Below are 18,775 nucleotides of genomic sequence, written 5' to 3' on the forward strand. Positions count from 1 at the left end.
GAATTCTTATCAATTTGTATGGGACATTTGTTAATGGCTGCCAGGACGCGATCGGCATTCCATTATCAGGTAATGTGACTCATATTTTTTTTTGAATTCTGAATGACTTTTTGATTGTCGTTGAAGAACTATTGATAATAAATGAATATCATTGGTAAGCTTTGTGAGTAAATAATATAATTTATAATAATTTATAAAATACAGCGTATAAATAAAAACCATTTAATTTTTTTTAATTATAAATTATCAAGTGAAGTATGAAATAGCAAAAAAAATTAATTTGCTTCATTACATAGTTGTGGATATATTCCGGTTCAGAATTTAAGCTGTATGTTCTTTAAAACCACAGCAGCTTATGTTACACCCTCAGTAAGCCTATACTTATCCGCGTCTGAGTCGGGAGCGTTATTCTTGAAGAACAAATTAGAAACGCTTCGATTCCAAACACGCAAAAATGTTTACAAATGCGAATACGCTGTAATGATGCTGTAATAATTTAATAATAACGTCATCCTGAAGCGTTGATCAAAAAGTAAATTACAAGGTTGAACGTTCAAATTTACCCTAGAATTCAGACATAACTTTATTTCTCGTAAATTAATTTTAAAATTCTCGTAAAAATAAATATTCAATTGTATTATAAATGGTATCATTTTTTCTCAACGCTAATTTAAAATTGCGTATCGAGCTATATTAATTATAGCTGTAAGAGTTTCTATCTTCCTCTACATTAAAATTATATATTGTTGCGGATTATCCGGTAGTAATAGTGTAAATAGGACTGTTAAATTAAAACTACTGGGTATGTACTTCTAGTCAGATAGCTTTATTGTTCTCTCATTTTAAATAGGCCAAGTTTTATTAAGTACTTACAAAAATAAATAGTTATAGCGCGATGTAAAATACAACTAGCGTCATCTATTAATGAAAAGAAAAATTAAAATATTTGTCATAATGTATTTTGATCTTGAACACATGTCAACAAAGTCCATTTTACGATCGATTTTCAAATTTGTTTCTTACAATATAACCGTAACCGTAACCGTAACAGCCTGTGAATGTCCCACTGCTGGGCTAAAGGCCTCCTCTCCTCTTTTTGATGAGAAGGTTTGGAGCTTATTCCACCACGCTGCTCCAATGCGGGTTGGTAGAATTCACATGTGGCAGAATTTCAGTGAAATTAGACACATGCAGGTTTCCTCACGATGTTTTCCTTCACCGTAAAGCACGAGATGAATTATAATCACAAATTAAGCACATGAAAATTCAGTGGTGCTTGCCCGGGTTTGAACCCACGATCATCGGTTAAGATTCACGCGTTCTTACCACTGGGCCATCTCGGCTTTTTTTAATCTTACAATATAACAGACCTCCGATATAAAATTACTTCAATAATTTGTTAAATTATATACTAGTTTGTGTAATTGTTTGTTTGTATAATTTTAGTATTAGCGGTTCTTATTGATACATAATTAATAATATACAGCCACTTATCAGTTATTGTCTCGTGAAAGATCAATACTTTGTACTGTTTGCTGTTTGAAGTGACATTACACCTTTGCAGTCGATAAAATTCTTAGCTTAATATATTTTTGTTGTTCCAATAGGTCACAACTTTAAATCCATGGTTTATGAAATAGACGTCAACGTTGTAATGATTGAACCTTGTTATAAATAAAAAAATATATTACATATATTCAATTTTGTTATTTTTTTTTATCTAATCGCCGCGTTTCGAATTTGTTTAATACGCATATATTAAACTAATCATTGTTGTTTACCAAAGATCTTATTTGCTTATCTAATATTTACAGTTAATTCATATAGAAATAGAAGACAAATGAAGATTAATATGATTAATAGGTTAAGGAAATAGCAGAATTTAAAATTGATACTTTTATGGGTTGTGAATTCGCACCAAAATGTTAATGGACCTAAAGTATGTAGACCACGATAGCCGAGGAAATGTAGTTTCGAATTTCGCTTTGCTTAACATTTTTTATGATTGATATGTACCTAATGAATAAAATTAACAGTTTCAAGACTTTTTTCTTTCAGTACAGTACAGTAACAGCCTGTAAATGTCCCACTGCTGGGCTAAGGCCTCCTCTCCCTTTTTGAGGAGAAGGTTTAGAGCTTATTCCACCACGCTGCTCCAATGCGGGTTGGTGGAATACACATGTGGCAGAATTTCGATTAAATTAGACACATGCAGGTTTCCTCACGATGTTTTCCTTCACCGAAAAGCACGAGATGAATTATAAACAGAAATTAAGCACATGAAAATTCAGAGGTGCTTGCCCGGATTTGAACCCACGTTTATCGGTTAAGATTCACGCGTTCTTACCACTGGACCACATTTTTACTTTGATCACATATTAAACTATTTTAGTAACTTAAGAATAAATATACTATAAAATGTTCGCCCAATAATTTTATTTAAAGTAAGAATAAAGAAGTTACTTGTCAAATATGTCAAAAACGAATAATTTTTTCGTTTACAAATTTTCTCAATATTTCCAAATTTTATTTTATGGCTATCCTGATTATATTTATATTGAAAGAAATAAATTTAATTTAAAATCACCTGCGTTTTTTTAAAACATAAAATATTAGACGGTTATACGTATATTTATGAAATTTATTAGAATGGTAGACGAGAAAATTAGGTAGTATATGATAAATAATCTCCTCAGACCAAAACATCGGACTAAAAAAACCGTAAAAAAGATCTCTCTAATATTATTAGTATTAGTTAGCCTGGCTTTTATTTATGTTATTTATTGAGAAATACTCGACTAATTTCAACAATAACGACAGTTCCATCGTTGTGAAGTGTACGTATCTTTGGAATATTTCCTAAAACATGTCAAACATCCCGCGTAAATGAATTTACCCTTTAATAACTAAGAATAATAAATGAAATATTTATTCATATTAATGCTGAAATCAAATAGGATCTAAATTATTGATCTTTATGCTTAAAATAATATTATCAATCTTCAAACAAAATATTAATGTTTTACTTCGTAAATAACTAGCACTTAATCAATGTACCATACTGAGTTGCCACCAAATAGTGGACGAAGCTGGACTGGACGACTAAATATGTATTTCGACGGAACGAAACCACAAAACATCTCAATTTGCCGATACCATGTCTCGTTTTTCTTTAAAGATCATTCAACAATGAACCCGTCAAATTAATAAGCATAACCACAAGGTGCAATACAATACATGGAACATACTTTAAGAATGATAAAAGTTCAAAATTGTAAGCAATTACTAAATTTGAGCAATTATTAAATTGCCACAACCTTGATTAAGAATATAACACCTAATCTTATTGCCCCCACTGGTGACGGAAGATTAATTATTAAATACTGGTGGTAGAGCTTTGTGCAAGCTCGTCTGGGTAGGTACCACCCACTCATCAGATATTCTACCGCAAAACAGCAGTACTTGGTATTGTTGTGTTCCGGTTTGAAGGGTGAGTGAGCCAGTGTAATTACAGGCACAAGGGACATAACATCTTAGTTCCCAAGGTTGGTGGCGCATTGGTAATGTAAGCGATGGTTAACATTTCTTACAATGCCAATGTCTAAGGGCGTTTGGTGACCACTTACCATCAAGTGGCCCACATGCTCGACCGCCTTCCTATTCTATAAAAAAAAAACATTTTTTAATATGAACATAATACTTACATCAATTAAAAGTTTGATTAAAAAGTTTTAATATGCTTTTATAATTTACAAATCGTGTTTAAATTATTTATTCAAGTCACAATTCCACACGTGTGATGCCGAACTGGTTTCAAATGCTTAGTATTGGCAAAATTCGTGTCATTGCGACTAGTTTGAGCAACCTACTTATATATGTAGGTAAAAATGTTGAAAACTTTGTTTAGTGTTTTAATATATTTGCTTTGTGAATATTATAGATATTTGCTTTGGATTATTACTTAGATATTTTTCCCGTTACATACAGTAATGGGATTAATTTCTCTTATTTATTAACTACCCGTTTGGAAGTTTTTGTAATGAATTTTTGGAAGACCAATTTTAAAATCGCTAGAGTTTTTTACTGTGTATCTTAAAAATAAACAATGTTATTGACTTAAATCATTTTCACCCGATACCGAATACTATATTGAGTAACTGATTCGGTATTCATTTAGATGCTTTGTATTAGCTGCACTCGTGTTAATAAAGTCAGCATGTAAACAAAATGTACAACTGATATTAATTTACTTTTCATTACTATTATATTGATTTTAAACTTTGCAAAGAATTATATATAATTATCATGAATATATATATATATATATTAGTGTATCTCGGAAATAGTTCTAAACTCGTTAAATTGATTCGACTTTATTTTTATAAACGTGCTAACAGATATTTTTCAATCAGAGATTACCGTTTTTTTCATATATTTGCCGGGAAGTTAAATGACTACTCCACCTAATAGTAAGTGGTAGTACAGCCCAAACGCGATGACGGCCATTACAGTCGAGAATAATGAAGTAATTGAAAACTAATTTATTATTATTTATCTATTAAAGATGTTCTGTTGAAAAGATTAAGGTATTATCTTTGTTCTATATATTGAAAATTGTAAAAAAGAAATCCTTTTCCCCATTTATTATAAATATCGAGTTAACGATCGATTTTGAACATGGTATTTTAACAATAAATGGCGGACCTTAAAGGACATCTTTAGTCATGACACATCAAATACACAATGGCTGATGACATTATTGTTTTCTAGAATTCTATTTCCATGATATCACTGGTCCATTATTATTTTAACCATGATGTTGTGAAACTTAATATCCATAAGGCCTTTTCTGTCTGATGTATTTGTAACAGCGGTAGTCTACAAAATATAAATAAATAATCTGCAACGTATCTTATCTTATAGAGAAATTCAAATCTATGAAAATTATTTATTTAATTCAAAACTTTTTTTTTGTTCTCATAATTTTGTTTATCAATTAATAACATCGATATTTCTGTTGGTTAGGCCTCGAAGTTTAATGCGATACATAGTATAAACGTCATCAAAATAATTTGAAGTAATTATTCAATGTTTTCTTCAAGATTACATTAAGTGTAGACTCAGATCATTTTTCACTCCAAATAAGTCATAAAAAATCACTCCCGAACCTCGGGCTATAACTCACTAGATTTCTTAAAATAACTGAATACTGACATAAAAGAATGTCAACTTATCAGTTTCATCTCTAACTATATCGCAGAAAGTGTTTTTACTTTTGCCTGTTACAGTGGACCACACAGGGTGAAATTATATTCAATTCTGACCCTTATGTGCTGGTAATAAGGACATAAAATGTGCCTTTTATGTGTAGATCTGTACCCATTTTCACCGTTTTGCCTGTCCTTATCTCAAAGCGGTCAGGGGAGCGTCTTTATTATTCACGCCCGTGCGTTAGTGTTTGGTACTTCTGTGTGTAGTGTAGCATTGTTTTCTTTAGACATGGCAATATGTAATATATTACTATATACTATGTACTGAGTTTTTTCAGGTATTTCTTGAGAAAATCTACATATCCAACTGGTGATAACTTTTTAAAACTAAAATTAAATCAATCAAAATAAAATCATAAAAAAATGTCAATTCAAAGAGTTTACTTCATTAATGTTTTATATTGGACCACGAATGGGCCACTTGATGGTAAGGAGTCATCACCGCTTATAGACATTGGTCCTGTAAGAATTTAGTTTAAGCATTCCATACGCCACTCTAATGTGCCACCAACCTTGGGAACTAAGAAGTGGAATATTTGTGTGTGTCTACCGGAACACAACAAAGAAAAATGATGATGTTTAGCGATAAAATAAGTTATACCTACCCGGACGAGCTTGCACAGTGCCCTGATACCAAGTAAATTAAATAATAATTTGATTTCATTTTGATTATAAATCAATTTAATCGATGAATGAACGAATGAAAATGAGTTTATCGTTTAAACGATTACCAATCAAATTTGATTTACTCTTAATAAAAGTTAATAACATATCTCTCTAACTAGACATTATTAAAGATTCGAAAGCATTTTAAATTAATAAACATTTTAATAGATTGTAAAAGGCATACATTAATATGTCAACGTTTAATGAAGCTTCAAATAAACAACGTAATCATAATATTTAGATATTAAAAACGGTATAAGGAAAACGTTACTATCTCAGACTCGTCAAACAATGCCCTAGAAATCATTTATTATTTATTATCAGTATTTTCACTTCGGTAATCATAATTATTATTGTGTGATACTGACAGAGTAACAATCTATTATCGTATCGCTGTTGGCAAACAATCAGAACTGAGAGGTCTAATAACATCTTGTATAAACGCTACCGCTTTTAATTTCATCACGGAACATACAACGCAGCAACTCGGAATAAAGGGAAGAAGTTATATTAATAAAATAACTATAAATAATATTTATGAACGATGTTTGAACAGGTGCTCTTTGGTGTTATATGAATATGGAAGTTACCATAAGTAGAGAGAATTGTTTTGATTTTGTCTGCCTAAAAAAAATCATGAACTTAAAGATAACTTCCCTCTTCATTAACCTTTAAAAATAAATATTATATATCTAAAAAAATTGGTATTTCATGCCTAACGGTATTTTATAAACTAACTAAATGGTAATTTATACACTAACAATTTATTAAACAAATTCATTGCCTCCCCCTCTCTTATTAGAAAGACGAACAAGCAAAAGTTATATTTGTTTAAATTAAAATTTATATATTTTGAGCAACATAATAGATATAATAGCAACATAATAAAAAGTAATAATTAAATATAATTTTAATAATAATAAAAAAGTTACACATTAAATATAAGCGTTGGCTGGATTAGAATTATCTAGTGGATAACATGTGCCGTGTCTATTCGTTTGTAATACAATTTCCCATAGAATCTCTCGACGAATCTAAATTAGCTTGCGCCTGAGGAATCACAATCGATGCGTTTTGTGGCAAACCTGCAGTAAGCAGAGCACGTACATCTCACCGCACTTTCCTAGCATTCCGTCAGTACATGACGATACTAACTTTTCAACAAAACATAACATCAAATTTGACAGTTTTTTTATTTGAGTGGGTAGCGTTAACTCATCAGTTATTCTATCGTCAAACACGTTTCCCGTGTTAATGGCGTGTTAGCCAGTACTTACAGGTACGAGGAACATGGCATCTTAATTTACATTTCTTATAGTGACCACTTATCATCAAGTCCATGACGAGGTATGAGGGGACCCATATCTCATGGTTCTGTGACACCGCTAGGCGGCCCTTATACCGCCGAGCTATTGAGTCTTGTAAATTGTTTTCAATGAATGAATTCAACTTCCTTCCATCAAAGATCCTTTTTTTCATCATCAAATAATCAATAACACAGTTTGGTTAGAAATTTTATGGCGTTGAAGTCGTTTCTATTATGTAGTTCATTTCTAAAGATATGTAGTTCAGTTACCTTGACCATGAAAAGTGGCCTTGTATATTTGAGGTGGGTGGACGTATGGTAATGTGAGGGAATTTGAAGACGTTTTAATTAATTAATGTAATGATTAATCTGTCATCACCTTATCATAAATCGATATAATTTTGAACACTATAAGGTTTTTATTTTTATTATTAAATCAACGCCTAATTAAAATTATTTTAAAAAATGAACTGACTATTAATATTGTTGATACATTAACAATAATATAAAATAACATATATTAGCCTCTACAAAAGGATGGTGCCATTAATATTTTGTAAGTAGGATAATCATAAAAATATACATATTATGTTACCATGAAAATGGCTCTGAAATTAACATAAAAAAGAGGACATTCCTGTTTTGAATTCGTCTAAAAAAATACAAAGTGTTCAACATATTTAAAATACAAGAAAAATATTTTCCTGCATAGTGAAAGTCAATTGAAAGTTTTGCTTAAATTAAATATTTGCATCTGGTTTAAATATTGATGTCAATAGTTTAAGCTAAAACACGTTGTCATAAATTAATAAAAATACATTTTAATGAAGTCGGAACATACAATACTTCCATTGACTTATTAAATAGATGAAATAAGATCGCTGCCAAATGATCCAGATATTTTCGGCCGTTGTTATAAACTTTACTTAGCGAATATTTTAAACACAGATTTTTCTCTTTCTGTCATTAATGATTTAACATTCGAAAGAAAAAGACACAGCATTGATGTTTAATATAATTTACAACCGTCTTTTATTCGAGTTAATCAAAACGAGACACTAATAAACCAAACTAGATACTAACAAACCAGTTGCTTCAGAGTATCTATATTTATAACATAAAAGAAGATAAATAATATGGAGTTTATTCTATCACGATGCTTCATTGGTTATGTGGCTAATTTTGGTCCAAAATTCACCGCCGAGCACGACATGAATTAACTATGAATAAAGACAATATAATTTATAAGTACATAAAAGTTTGAGCCCGCAGTCATCGGTTTATATAAACATGTTCTAACCACTGTGCCTCCATTCTTATTACCTACTTATGGAGAAAAAGAAAAGAAATTTTGGTCACACATAATAGTAAACCCTATAGGAAAATTGTAATGCGCTTACGTTTAATAAAATGTAGTTTCTTTATTTACATTTATCTAATTAAGGTCAAGTGCGCTAAGAATTTATTTGCGTATAAGCCAATGAAAATTCAAGGTCGAAACCTTTCTCCTTTTTCCGAAAACCGTAAAAACTCTTGTCCAGAAGGGCATGGCATGCGCGTGAGAGCTTCATTTGCATTCCTTTGGGCCACTGCCCTTTTATAATTAATTTCGAATACATGTGGGCGTTTACTTACATTTTCGGCACTTTCTTTCAACAGTGCGTCAACTTAACCTATTTCTATGCTCGTTTCGATGCTTTATTACTGCGTATACAAGTTCAAAAATAAACTATAAACCAGCTTTTACTTTTCGATCAACTTTAATAATATCGAGATGGCTTAGTGATTAAAACGCGTGAATCTTAACCGATGATCGTGGGTTTAAACCCGGGCAAGCACCACTGAATTTTCATGTGCTTAATTTGTATAATTCATCTCGTACTTGACGGTGAAGGAAAACATCGTGAGGAAACCTGCATATGTCTAATTTCATTGAAATGCTGTCACATGTGTATTTTACCAACCCGCATTGGAGCAGCGTGGTGGAATAACCTCCAAACCTTCTCCTCAAAAAAGGGAGAGGAGGCCTTAGCCCAGCAGTAGGACATTAACAGGCTGTTACTGTTACAACTTTAATATAAGCCTTATCAGAACTTGATTAAAAGGCGTCATTCGTCATGATTTAATAAATTCATAAAATATTTTTTTGTGTTTTATGGTATAGTGTATTAATTAAAAGAACGAGTCTTAACTGAAAGCAAACAAAACGGTATATTATGCTCAGTCTGAATTTTTTCTAAAGAAATAATATTCAAATCAATGAATAACGCGTAATAAACTAACATTTAACAGTAAATTTCGATAAATATGTTGGCTATAAGTTTCACGTTCACACAAGTGAACAGACTTTAAATTAAATTCAAGAAACATGTTCGATAAAAGTTTTCCATCTTTCAACTTCGTTGATTTTTATTTCAATTTACCTTTGTTTAATTCTTCTTACTGAGCAAAAAAAATGTTAGTCAACTAAAATTAACTTATGAAATAATAAACTATTATGAAAGGCAGTTTTAGCTTAAAGTAAATATAATTTATTTTTGAATAATAATTTTGAATATAGTAGTAGTATATATCGTCATAGTGATTGTATTCTACTGAAGTCACGGCCACAGCCTACTAATTATCAGTAATTTGTTGTTAGAAATTAAAACAAACGAGAAACTGGTAGACTTCTCGTAGAAAGTGTAAATGCGCGGCGTTTTTTAATTGGTTAGGAACTGTAGTCAACGGATTCACGTAGAATAAAATGTATTCAAATTACTAATCGAACGTGTATTTAAAGTAAATGAAGGGCTCGTCGGGATCGTGATACTTTTAATACAGAGAGATCAGTAGGTTGAACAAATTACATATTTGTCACGTACAGCCCTAAAAACACCTACCCGGGAAGTCGCCGTCGCGAGTTAGCTCTGCACGTACCACCTAAATTAATCTAATAGATCAGCATTTTCAGCACTATATATTAGGATGGAATAATTATATGTATTATTCAATATCTGCATCCAGCATCGAGCAGTATTGTTTCTTAGGATTAAGATATATATAAGCTATGATTAATTTTTGCATCCAGCATCGAGCAGTATTGTATCTTAGGATTAAGTTAAATATAATATTTAGTGATTAATTAAAGTGTTTATAGAAACTTTGGTTTTTCTCAAATCCTCCGGCTATCGTAAACGTAACTGGCACATAAATATTACATTCTCTCTTACTTACTTTATATAATTAAAATTGTTATTTCTTTTCTTTTCTATTTCTGAATAGCTTGTTTTAACTGTTTTCTGTATTCGTCGTTTCATTAAAAAATATTGTATCCTAAATGCTAAGTTAAGCAGAAATTGCAATATTCTCCACTTTTATAGAAATATTATTGGATAACATTTTTGGCGATATGCCATATCAGAGTAAGCTATTTTTATCGATAACTTTTAATGGACGGAAACTGGCATATGAAGCATTTCAGTAAAGACATCGGTTCACAGAATCTAAACAAAATCAAGATTTTTCGACAGATTATTATCAATACTATACCATAATAATTGACTTCAAATTACTGCTAGAATTCGATTACAGTGCAGCTTATTATTGTCATTTTCATTTATGAATGGATAAATTTAATTATATAAGAAATATATTGATTTAAATGTTATGTTTGGCAAAAACAATCATTGATTGATTGATTGAGTTATTGATATCAGTAAAAAAATATAAGTTTTTAAACGCTGTCTTACAATGTTGGCAAAACATATTTAAACTTTGCCAACGGAATCGCTTGGTAGGTAAGTTCTGGGAGGACAAGTGCAGGTGAATTGGGTAAAAGCAGTTCACTAGATAATTTATCGCTAAGCGACACTGGTAGTGTTTTGCCGTGAATTAATGATAGTGTTATTACACAAGAGATAGCATTCAAAGTCCCAAAACTTGGCAATGTTTAGGCTTAATACCTAACCTAGACGATCCAAATATACAGTGAGCTAATTATTATTATTAATCAAAACACTTATAATTAGATATTTTCCATACAATCCATCCCGCACTTGTATATGCATAAAAAATAAAACGTTTCTAAGCCATTTGCTTAAGTACGTTTAACATACAATCAACTTTCATTTAACGAAATTACCATCGATGCTATAATCGACAGTAAATCAATATAATTATTTTTAAACTATATTTAAGCTGGGCAGTCCCAATGTTTGGGCGAGATTTTTGAAGAGAAAGTAAATCATTTATTGCAAATACCTATTACTAACCGGTCCTATCTTTGTAATGGGTTAGCAGTTAATGGCGGTAACACCACCGATTTATCGTTTTCTATATTCAAAGAGTTTTGATACGCTTTAATTATCTATATTAACGGAACAATAAATCTCTATAAGTTATAGTTTTTAATATAGGCATTATTTATCCAGTGTTTCATTACTACAAGGCCATAAATGTCAAAAAGTTATAAACATGGTTGCAACTTAACAACAAATTTCCAATTTTAAATGACTCGCAGGCGACAATAAAGTGCGGCAGACAATAATGAAATGCGTTTTAGCGCCTTTGGTATTTGGTAATTAAAAAAAAAACAAAGAAACTCTTTAAAAGGACTATTGGATGAGATTAAAGTTTGTCAAGGTTTTTTTTAAATAAAAATTTTATGTTGTGCATTTTTATATTAGAAAATAAAATTTATATCCAAATTTTAAGTCTAGGTGGACAAATAACTTTAGTAATATCCCTAATAATATAATAATACCTTTTATATTATTGGACGTTAAACTTCTAATTTCGATTTAAATAGACTAATGTCGATTCATTTTTAAATTAGCATTTAAATTAATATTTTATTACAGGAACTTATTTATTAATTAGTCTTAAATAATTTACACAACAATTCCAAAGGTTCTAAAATTATACCCAAATCGTACAACATCTAACCTAGTTTACGTGAAATTTCCAAACTCACGGCCCACATCCGATCGGACCTAATCCATCACTATCCGGAATGCTAATCGTCTGTCGCTAACGCGTCGAGAATTCTCAAATAAACAGATAAATAAATAAATAAAATTGCGCTAAGGAAAAATTTGTGTCAGTGTGCTGGGCGCGCGTCCGGCCGACTTGCGTGATTAAAGCCTTTACACATATACCGCCGGAAACGTATGCGACATCAAGTTTTAAAAATAATATTGTATTAAGATAAATTCATTAACTATATTTTAATATTCGTAGTAATTAAGACGTTTTGTGTGTATTTTTTTACTACTTCATTAATTAAATATTATCAACTGTTTACGCTGATGATGGGAAATAGATCACGAAATAAGAGACCCAATTTCTTCGTTATCAGGATTATGTTAGGACCGGCCGTGTGAGGTGTAAGAATGATATTTGTTGCGTTCATTAGTAGATTAGATAGAGTAAGGCAAAGCCAGTTAGTTGGCTTTAGATAGAGTAAGGCAAAGCCAGTTATTTGGCTTTAGATAGAGTAAGGCAAAGCCAGTTAGTTGGCTTTAGATAGAGTAAGGCAAAGCCAGTTAGTTGGCTTTAGATAGAGTAAGGCAAAGCCAGTTAGTTAGCTGGTAAAAAGAGAGGGATTATGCATCAAAAGAGAGCTGCGTAGTCCCGACGCATATGAGTTTGGTATTTTCATGCAATCGAGAAATAAGCGGACTATTATCCAATCTGCAGCGTATGAGCCAACTTCATATACTTTCGAAAACAAATAGTATAGCAAATTAGAAAAGAGACAAATATATTTATTTTTATGAATAACAATTTGAGTTATAAAAGTAGCTAATTAATAATTCGAATGATGTATTTAACTAATTTAATCATCTAGTTAATATCGTAACGGTTTAGAGGCCCGAAACTTAAATAAGTATATAGGTATATTAATATATTTTTTTAAAACAAGCTGCATTGCTGGGATGGGAAAAAAATAGTTTGTTGTTGTTTTTTTTTTAATTGATAAACAATCTTATTTATTTCATCTTCGTTATATTGATACCTCTATAAATTAATGATAAATTACAATTATTTTTAACAATGTCTTATTTAGCGTCAAGATATGTGTGCATAGACTCTTATACGCTTGAGTAACCACACTATAAAGTTTTTACATCTTTGCCTGGAAGTGCATTGGATCAAATATATATATACGGCATAGAGAACATTTTTTGTAAGTTTCATCAATGCTAATGCAAGTATTACGAACAAAATGTTGCTTATAATAATATTAAAAATTATAAAACAACAAAAATAAAGAAAACTAGAACGACTATATAATCTTATATTAAGACAAGGAAAATTCATTTTAATAGCAGATAAAATATATAGCGTATTGCTATACATAATTATAATATAATTGTTTTTATATAAATGATGAAATTACAAAAAGAGCCACCTGTGTATTTATAATATTATATTCTTGAGGTTAAAACTCTCTTCACAAAATTTTTACTAAAATATAGGTATGTATAAGTTTCTATAAAGAAAATCCGTAGATATTTTTAACTTTGGCAAGTAACATATTTTGAATATTATATAATAAAATGAAATACATAACCCGACAATATAAATTATGGATCATCTAAAATCTTTTCATTGAAATAGATTTTAAACAAATCGACGCGGTACGACCACGATACGGAACCAAAATTGGTGACGCCGTCCATTAGATCGTAGAATGCACCGTGCATGTCCCAAATTATTATTATTATTATTAAACAACTTTATTGCACACTCACAACGAAAAAAGAAAAGATAAACACAGGCAAAAAAAGGAAAAACAAAAGTTCAAGAGAAGCCATGTTATATAAATAAAATTGTGGACCTCAACATGATGCGTGAAAGGGCGGTCTTATCACTCAAGTAGTGATTTCTTCCAGACAACCCTGAATTGAGATGCTGGCAGGACCTAACGGGCGAGTGCATTGTACATACATGTATATAAATGTAAACAATACATACACAAAGATACATACATACATTAATAAACCATACAACATATATCAATACCTATATACATATATCTATTTACAATACAAACATTTATAACATTAAGAATGGACAGATGATGTGTGAAGGAAGTTCTTCGTTCTAACGATGTACCGTCACACTAGTTATTATATATGTTGTATTTAGTCTTTAGACGGCAGGAACTGGTCATATTAACGGCTCACAGCACGATCGTAAAACGCTTTGCGAGAATGACGTGACGTCGAATTGCAATTATTTTATTTGTATAAGCTCTTAAACATATCATACGCTTATTGTTCATAATTTATATTATATTATATGTAAGGCTGCAGATCCGGACGTCCTGTGATGTGATGTGGGTTAAATCCCAGGTCGAGCCAATAAAAAGTTACTAGGTTTTTCTGTAGAAAAATTATCAATAGTAGCCCGGAATCTGGAAGTTGTACTGGTGGTAGAGCTTTGTGCAAGCTCGTCTGGGTAGGTACCACCCACTCATCAGATACCGCTAAACAGCAGTACTTGGTATTTTTGTGTTCCGGTTTGAAGGGTGAGTGAGCCAGTGTAATTACAGGCACAAGGGACATGACATCTTAGTTCCCAAGGTTGGTGGCTCATTGGTGATGTAAGCGATGGTTAACGTTTATTACAATGCCAATGTCTATGGGCGTTGGTGACCACTTACCATCAGGTGGCCCATATGCTGAGTGTCCGCCTTCCTATTCTATAAAAAAAAAAGAAAAAAGTTGGATGTGTGTACACTCCCGTGTCTCGGAATGCACGTAAAGTCTGCACCTTCTGCGTCCTGCGCCTGAACTCTTTCCAGCCGTGTCGGATTGCCGTCCTATCAGATTATTAGAATTAGAGAATAGAGTGCTCCATATAATATATTATATAGAGCCTTTGTTACTAACCAGACAAATTAATTAACACTGCAATACAAACGATGAACATGCAAAAATATTGAAATTTGAAATAATTGAATGTGTTATTTAAACGATCTAGATATTTTTTTGCTACAACGTAATTATATTAGATGATAGCCTCGTTGCCTAATTTCGTAAATTGGCAAAGCAACATGATACTTTATCTCAAAAACATGTTTATTAGTGTTTTGTATACCACGTTCAGTTCTAAGGCGACCATTAGACGACCAATCTTCCATCAATCAGATTGAAATTTTGGTTTGGTTTTATGTATGAATTGTAATGTCAAAATTTTAATTAAAATGCAAACATTTTTTTTTGTATTATGTACATTTATATGTTTATATTATATTATATTTATATTTATATATTATATTTATATTTATACAATAATCTTATTTATATGCGTATTATATAACATATTTTTTTTAAATGTTTATTACTCAAATGCGTGGGGCGCTTAATATATTGCAGCTGCCAATCAAGGTATCAATAAAATCGAACATTGATAAGCGCTACAATCTAATTAAAATAATAAAAAATATAAAATTGTACTCTATACCAACGTTCCTACAAAAAGTAAATTTATCATTTATTTATCGAAAATTACATGCATAATAATTATGATTTTGTGCAAGGACATTTTCAAATATCGCCCTCATTTAAATATAATATTTATTACGTAGCATTTTTAATGCCCAAGTCTCGAATCTGTTTTGGACATCATACAATTTAAGAAATAAATCGTTCAAAGAAGTAAAGCAAACAAAACGAATCGGTCACAGATAGCGAAAGCTCGTAGTGACATATTGGAAAGTAACCGGAACACAAAAATTGTGAAAAAATGTAACCCCTAATGTGTTTGAAATAAGGTTCAAAATGGTGAGAGTGATTAATTCGGGATGAACTTCCTTAAACCTTTTCTTCTGCTATTATAGACTATTGTAGTAATATGAACTAATTTTATTCAATATTAATTGATTATATTACAAATATATAACTTTAGAATTACATTAAATAAAAAAAATCTTCCTAACAATAGAAATGGATATACTTAACTATATTTTTTTTTATTTTGCATATAATATGAGCATTCAACACAACACACTATTCCTTTCTAGATAATGTGATGAAGTCGAAATTAAAAGGCCCTTGTAATCTTATTGTGATACCAATTATATTGTTTCGGAATTTTCCATCGCCCCAAGCTAACAGACCACCAATCTGGTGTAAAATCATACTAGACATTAACCTCGGCGTTCATCCGTAAACTAGCACAATAAGCTTTACTAGTTTGTTCACTCTTTTCAAAAGCTGTCACCATCATCGTTGGAGCTGCAAGACCGTTTAAAGCTGCAATTCAAAATACATCTTCACCTCTTTTAATAAAGTTTTCATTCCTATGTTAAATTTCCACGTTTTTATCCATTTCATCACTATTCAGCTACACGACCCTTATCAAACAATATTGTACTTTATGTATTTGGAAATAAGTTAGTATTCGTTATTTTAATTTAATGTTAGTTAAGCTATTTGTCACGTGTCGATCACGTCTTTATCGTACACGAGGTTTGTACTGAAACAAAAGTTGGTCGCGCCGACATCATTAACAAACCGGATCCCAGTTGTGCGACTGAGTTTCATTGACGGCTCTTAGTTCTTATATGTTAGTATCGCTTCCATTATAAGTTGCCACTTTGCTCTACTGGAAGTCTTATTCATTGGGAATGGAAATAGTAGTTTCAAGGGTCTTAATATAATGGGTATGTCTTCTGGTTGTTATGGTATGTTGCACTTCGTCTTATACGGATTGCTGTTGTAACGCCTTATCGACAGATTGCGGCGCAATCTATCAGGCTGGTGTCTTGCCAATACTTGGCATTAATTTGTTATAGTAAATCATTGATAATAAGCACACTGTAAGGATATACTTATAATGTCAATCATTTACTAATATTTTTTGTTTAGATTTAATTGTTTTAACAATGTACTACTAGTACTACTATACTGAGAGTTACACAGACACTCCCGATAACTTTATCGGCCCAACCCGGGATTTGACCCCAGGACCTCGGGATCTGCGACATTATTTCTATTTTCAACTATACTAACGAGGCAGTAAGTGAACTGAAAAAATGTACTAAGCCAATAAATATAATACTTATATCAAAAAATGCACCGAACTTTACAGTTTCACGCGCTTTCAAATTAGACTATTGCATGACAAGCGTGAATATGATATTAAATAAATAACTATTTAGTTAATTGAAATTTAAATTTAGAATCTCGTGATAAAATTTAAATTAATAACATTAAATAATTAAGAGGTAATATTTTAGACCGTGAACGATAAAATGACATACACATACCTATACCATGCCGAGTAATAAGGCTTATGTTTACTTTGACACATTACGTTAATAGCATTGACGTCAGTAGAGAAAGTTAGTATTATTAAAATGAAAAAAAAAAAATAACACCAACGCAACTTGATACATCTTACTGGTTTTGTTTCGACAATACAGATGTAACCGACCCAACATCAATGTTTACTAATTGCCTCTCTATTTTTAACATGGCTAGGTGTGTTTATTACTTTCATTACACAAGAATGGAAGAGTGTTCTGTTGATACGGAAATTACAAAATAAATTCCTTTGACGAATACTACTAACGCTTAGCGCCAAATAACCAATAGACTCTCTTATATTACTGAATCATTAGAAATCTGATGAAATATATACCATAAAACCATAAATACATGGACTATATCATATTTAGCAAAGACAAGTTAGTTCACACTTCAATAAATAATGCATTTTACTCAACACACGATTATATAGATGATAAAAAAGTAATTTGTGGAGTTAGTATTTTTTTATTTTCAAAAGGATATATGTATAAATTTAATTGTATTTAATTAACATACCTATATAATATAATTGGTAGAAAAGAGTAACTATTGAGCTTGTTGCAGAGTGTTCTCGACAGAATCTTTATGGTACCGATGGTGGTTTACGTTTTATTATAATACAGCCGTTTCAAGTGAGACCAGCCAATTGAAGACATAGAAAATTATAGAGCAGAAGTATGTGCGCAAACACAAGTACACTCTGTATTCACTCAATAATCACTGTCATAATCCGATAAAACGGCGAATCCGACCCGACCCAAAAGAATTCAGACGCTTTACGTGTTTTACAAAGTGCGGTATTGTAAACATTGCCGAATCCCTGACTCGAACCAGCCACCCACTCATCAGATAATCTACCGCAAAACAGCAGTACTTGATATTGTTGTGTTCCGGTTTGAAGAGTGAGTGAGCCGGTGTAATTACAGGAACAAGAGACATAAAATCTTAGTTCCCAAGGTTGTTTTTTTTTATAGAATAGGAAGGTGGACGAGCATATGGGCCACCTGATGGTAAGTGGTCACCAACGCCCTTAGACATTGGCGTTGTAAGAAATGTCAACCATCTCTTACATATCCAATGCGCCACCAATCCCATCACCATCCAAACAACACACACAATGTAGGTGGCGCATTGGCTATAAGCGATGGTTGACATTTCTTACGATGTAGATTATCTGATGAGTGGGTGGCTGGTTCGAGTCAGGAATTCGGCAATGTTTACAATACCGC

At 31.4% G+C, this 18,775-nt stretch overlaps 1 protein-coding gene across 1 annotated transcript in view; it reads left to right on the forward strand.

Annotated features, from left to right (window-relative positions):
- The first annotated feature begins 33 nt into the window (after positions 1-33).
- LOC126772808 (uncharacterized) overlaps positions 34-18,775 on the forward strand; it is a 52,123-nt gene continuing 33,381 nt past the window's right edge. The window contains exon 1 of the mRNA XM_050493397.1: positions 34-69. Coding sequence (XP_050349354.1) covers positions 34-69 — 36 coding nt within the window. The remainder of the gene's footprint in view (positions 70-18,775) is intronic.

Source organism: Nymphalis io, chromosome 13 (assembly GCF_905147045.1).
Source record: "Nymphalis io chromosome 13, ilAglIoxx1.1, whole genome shotgun sequence".
NCBI classification, from domain to species: domain Eukaryota; kingdom Metazoa; phylum Arthropoda; class Insecta; order Lepidoptera; family Nymphalidae; genus Nymphalis; species Nymphalis io.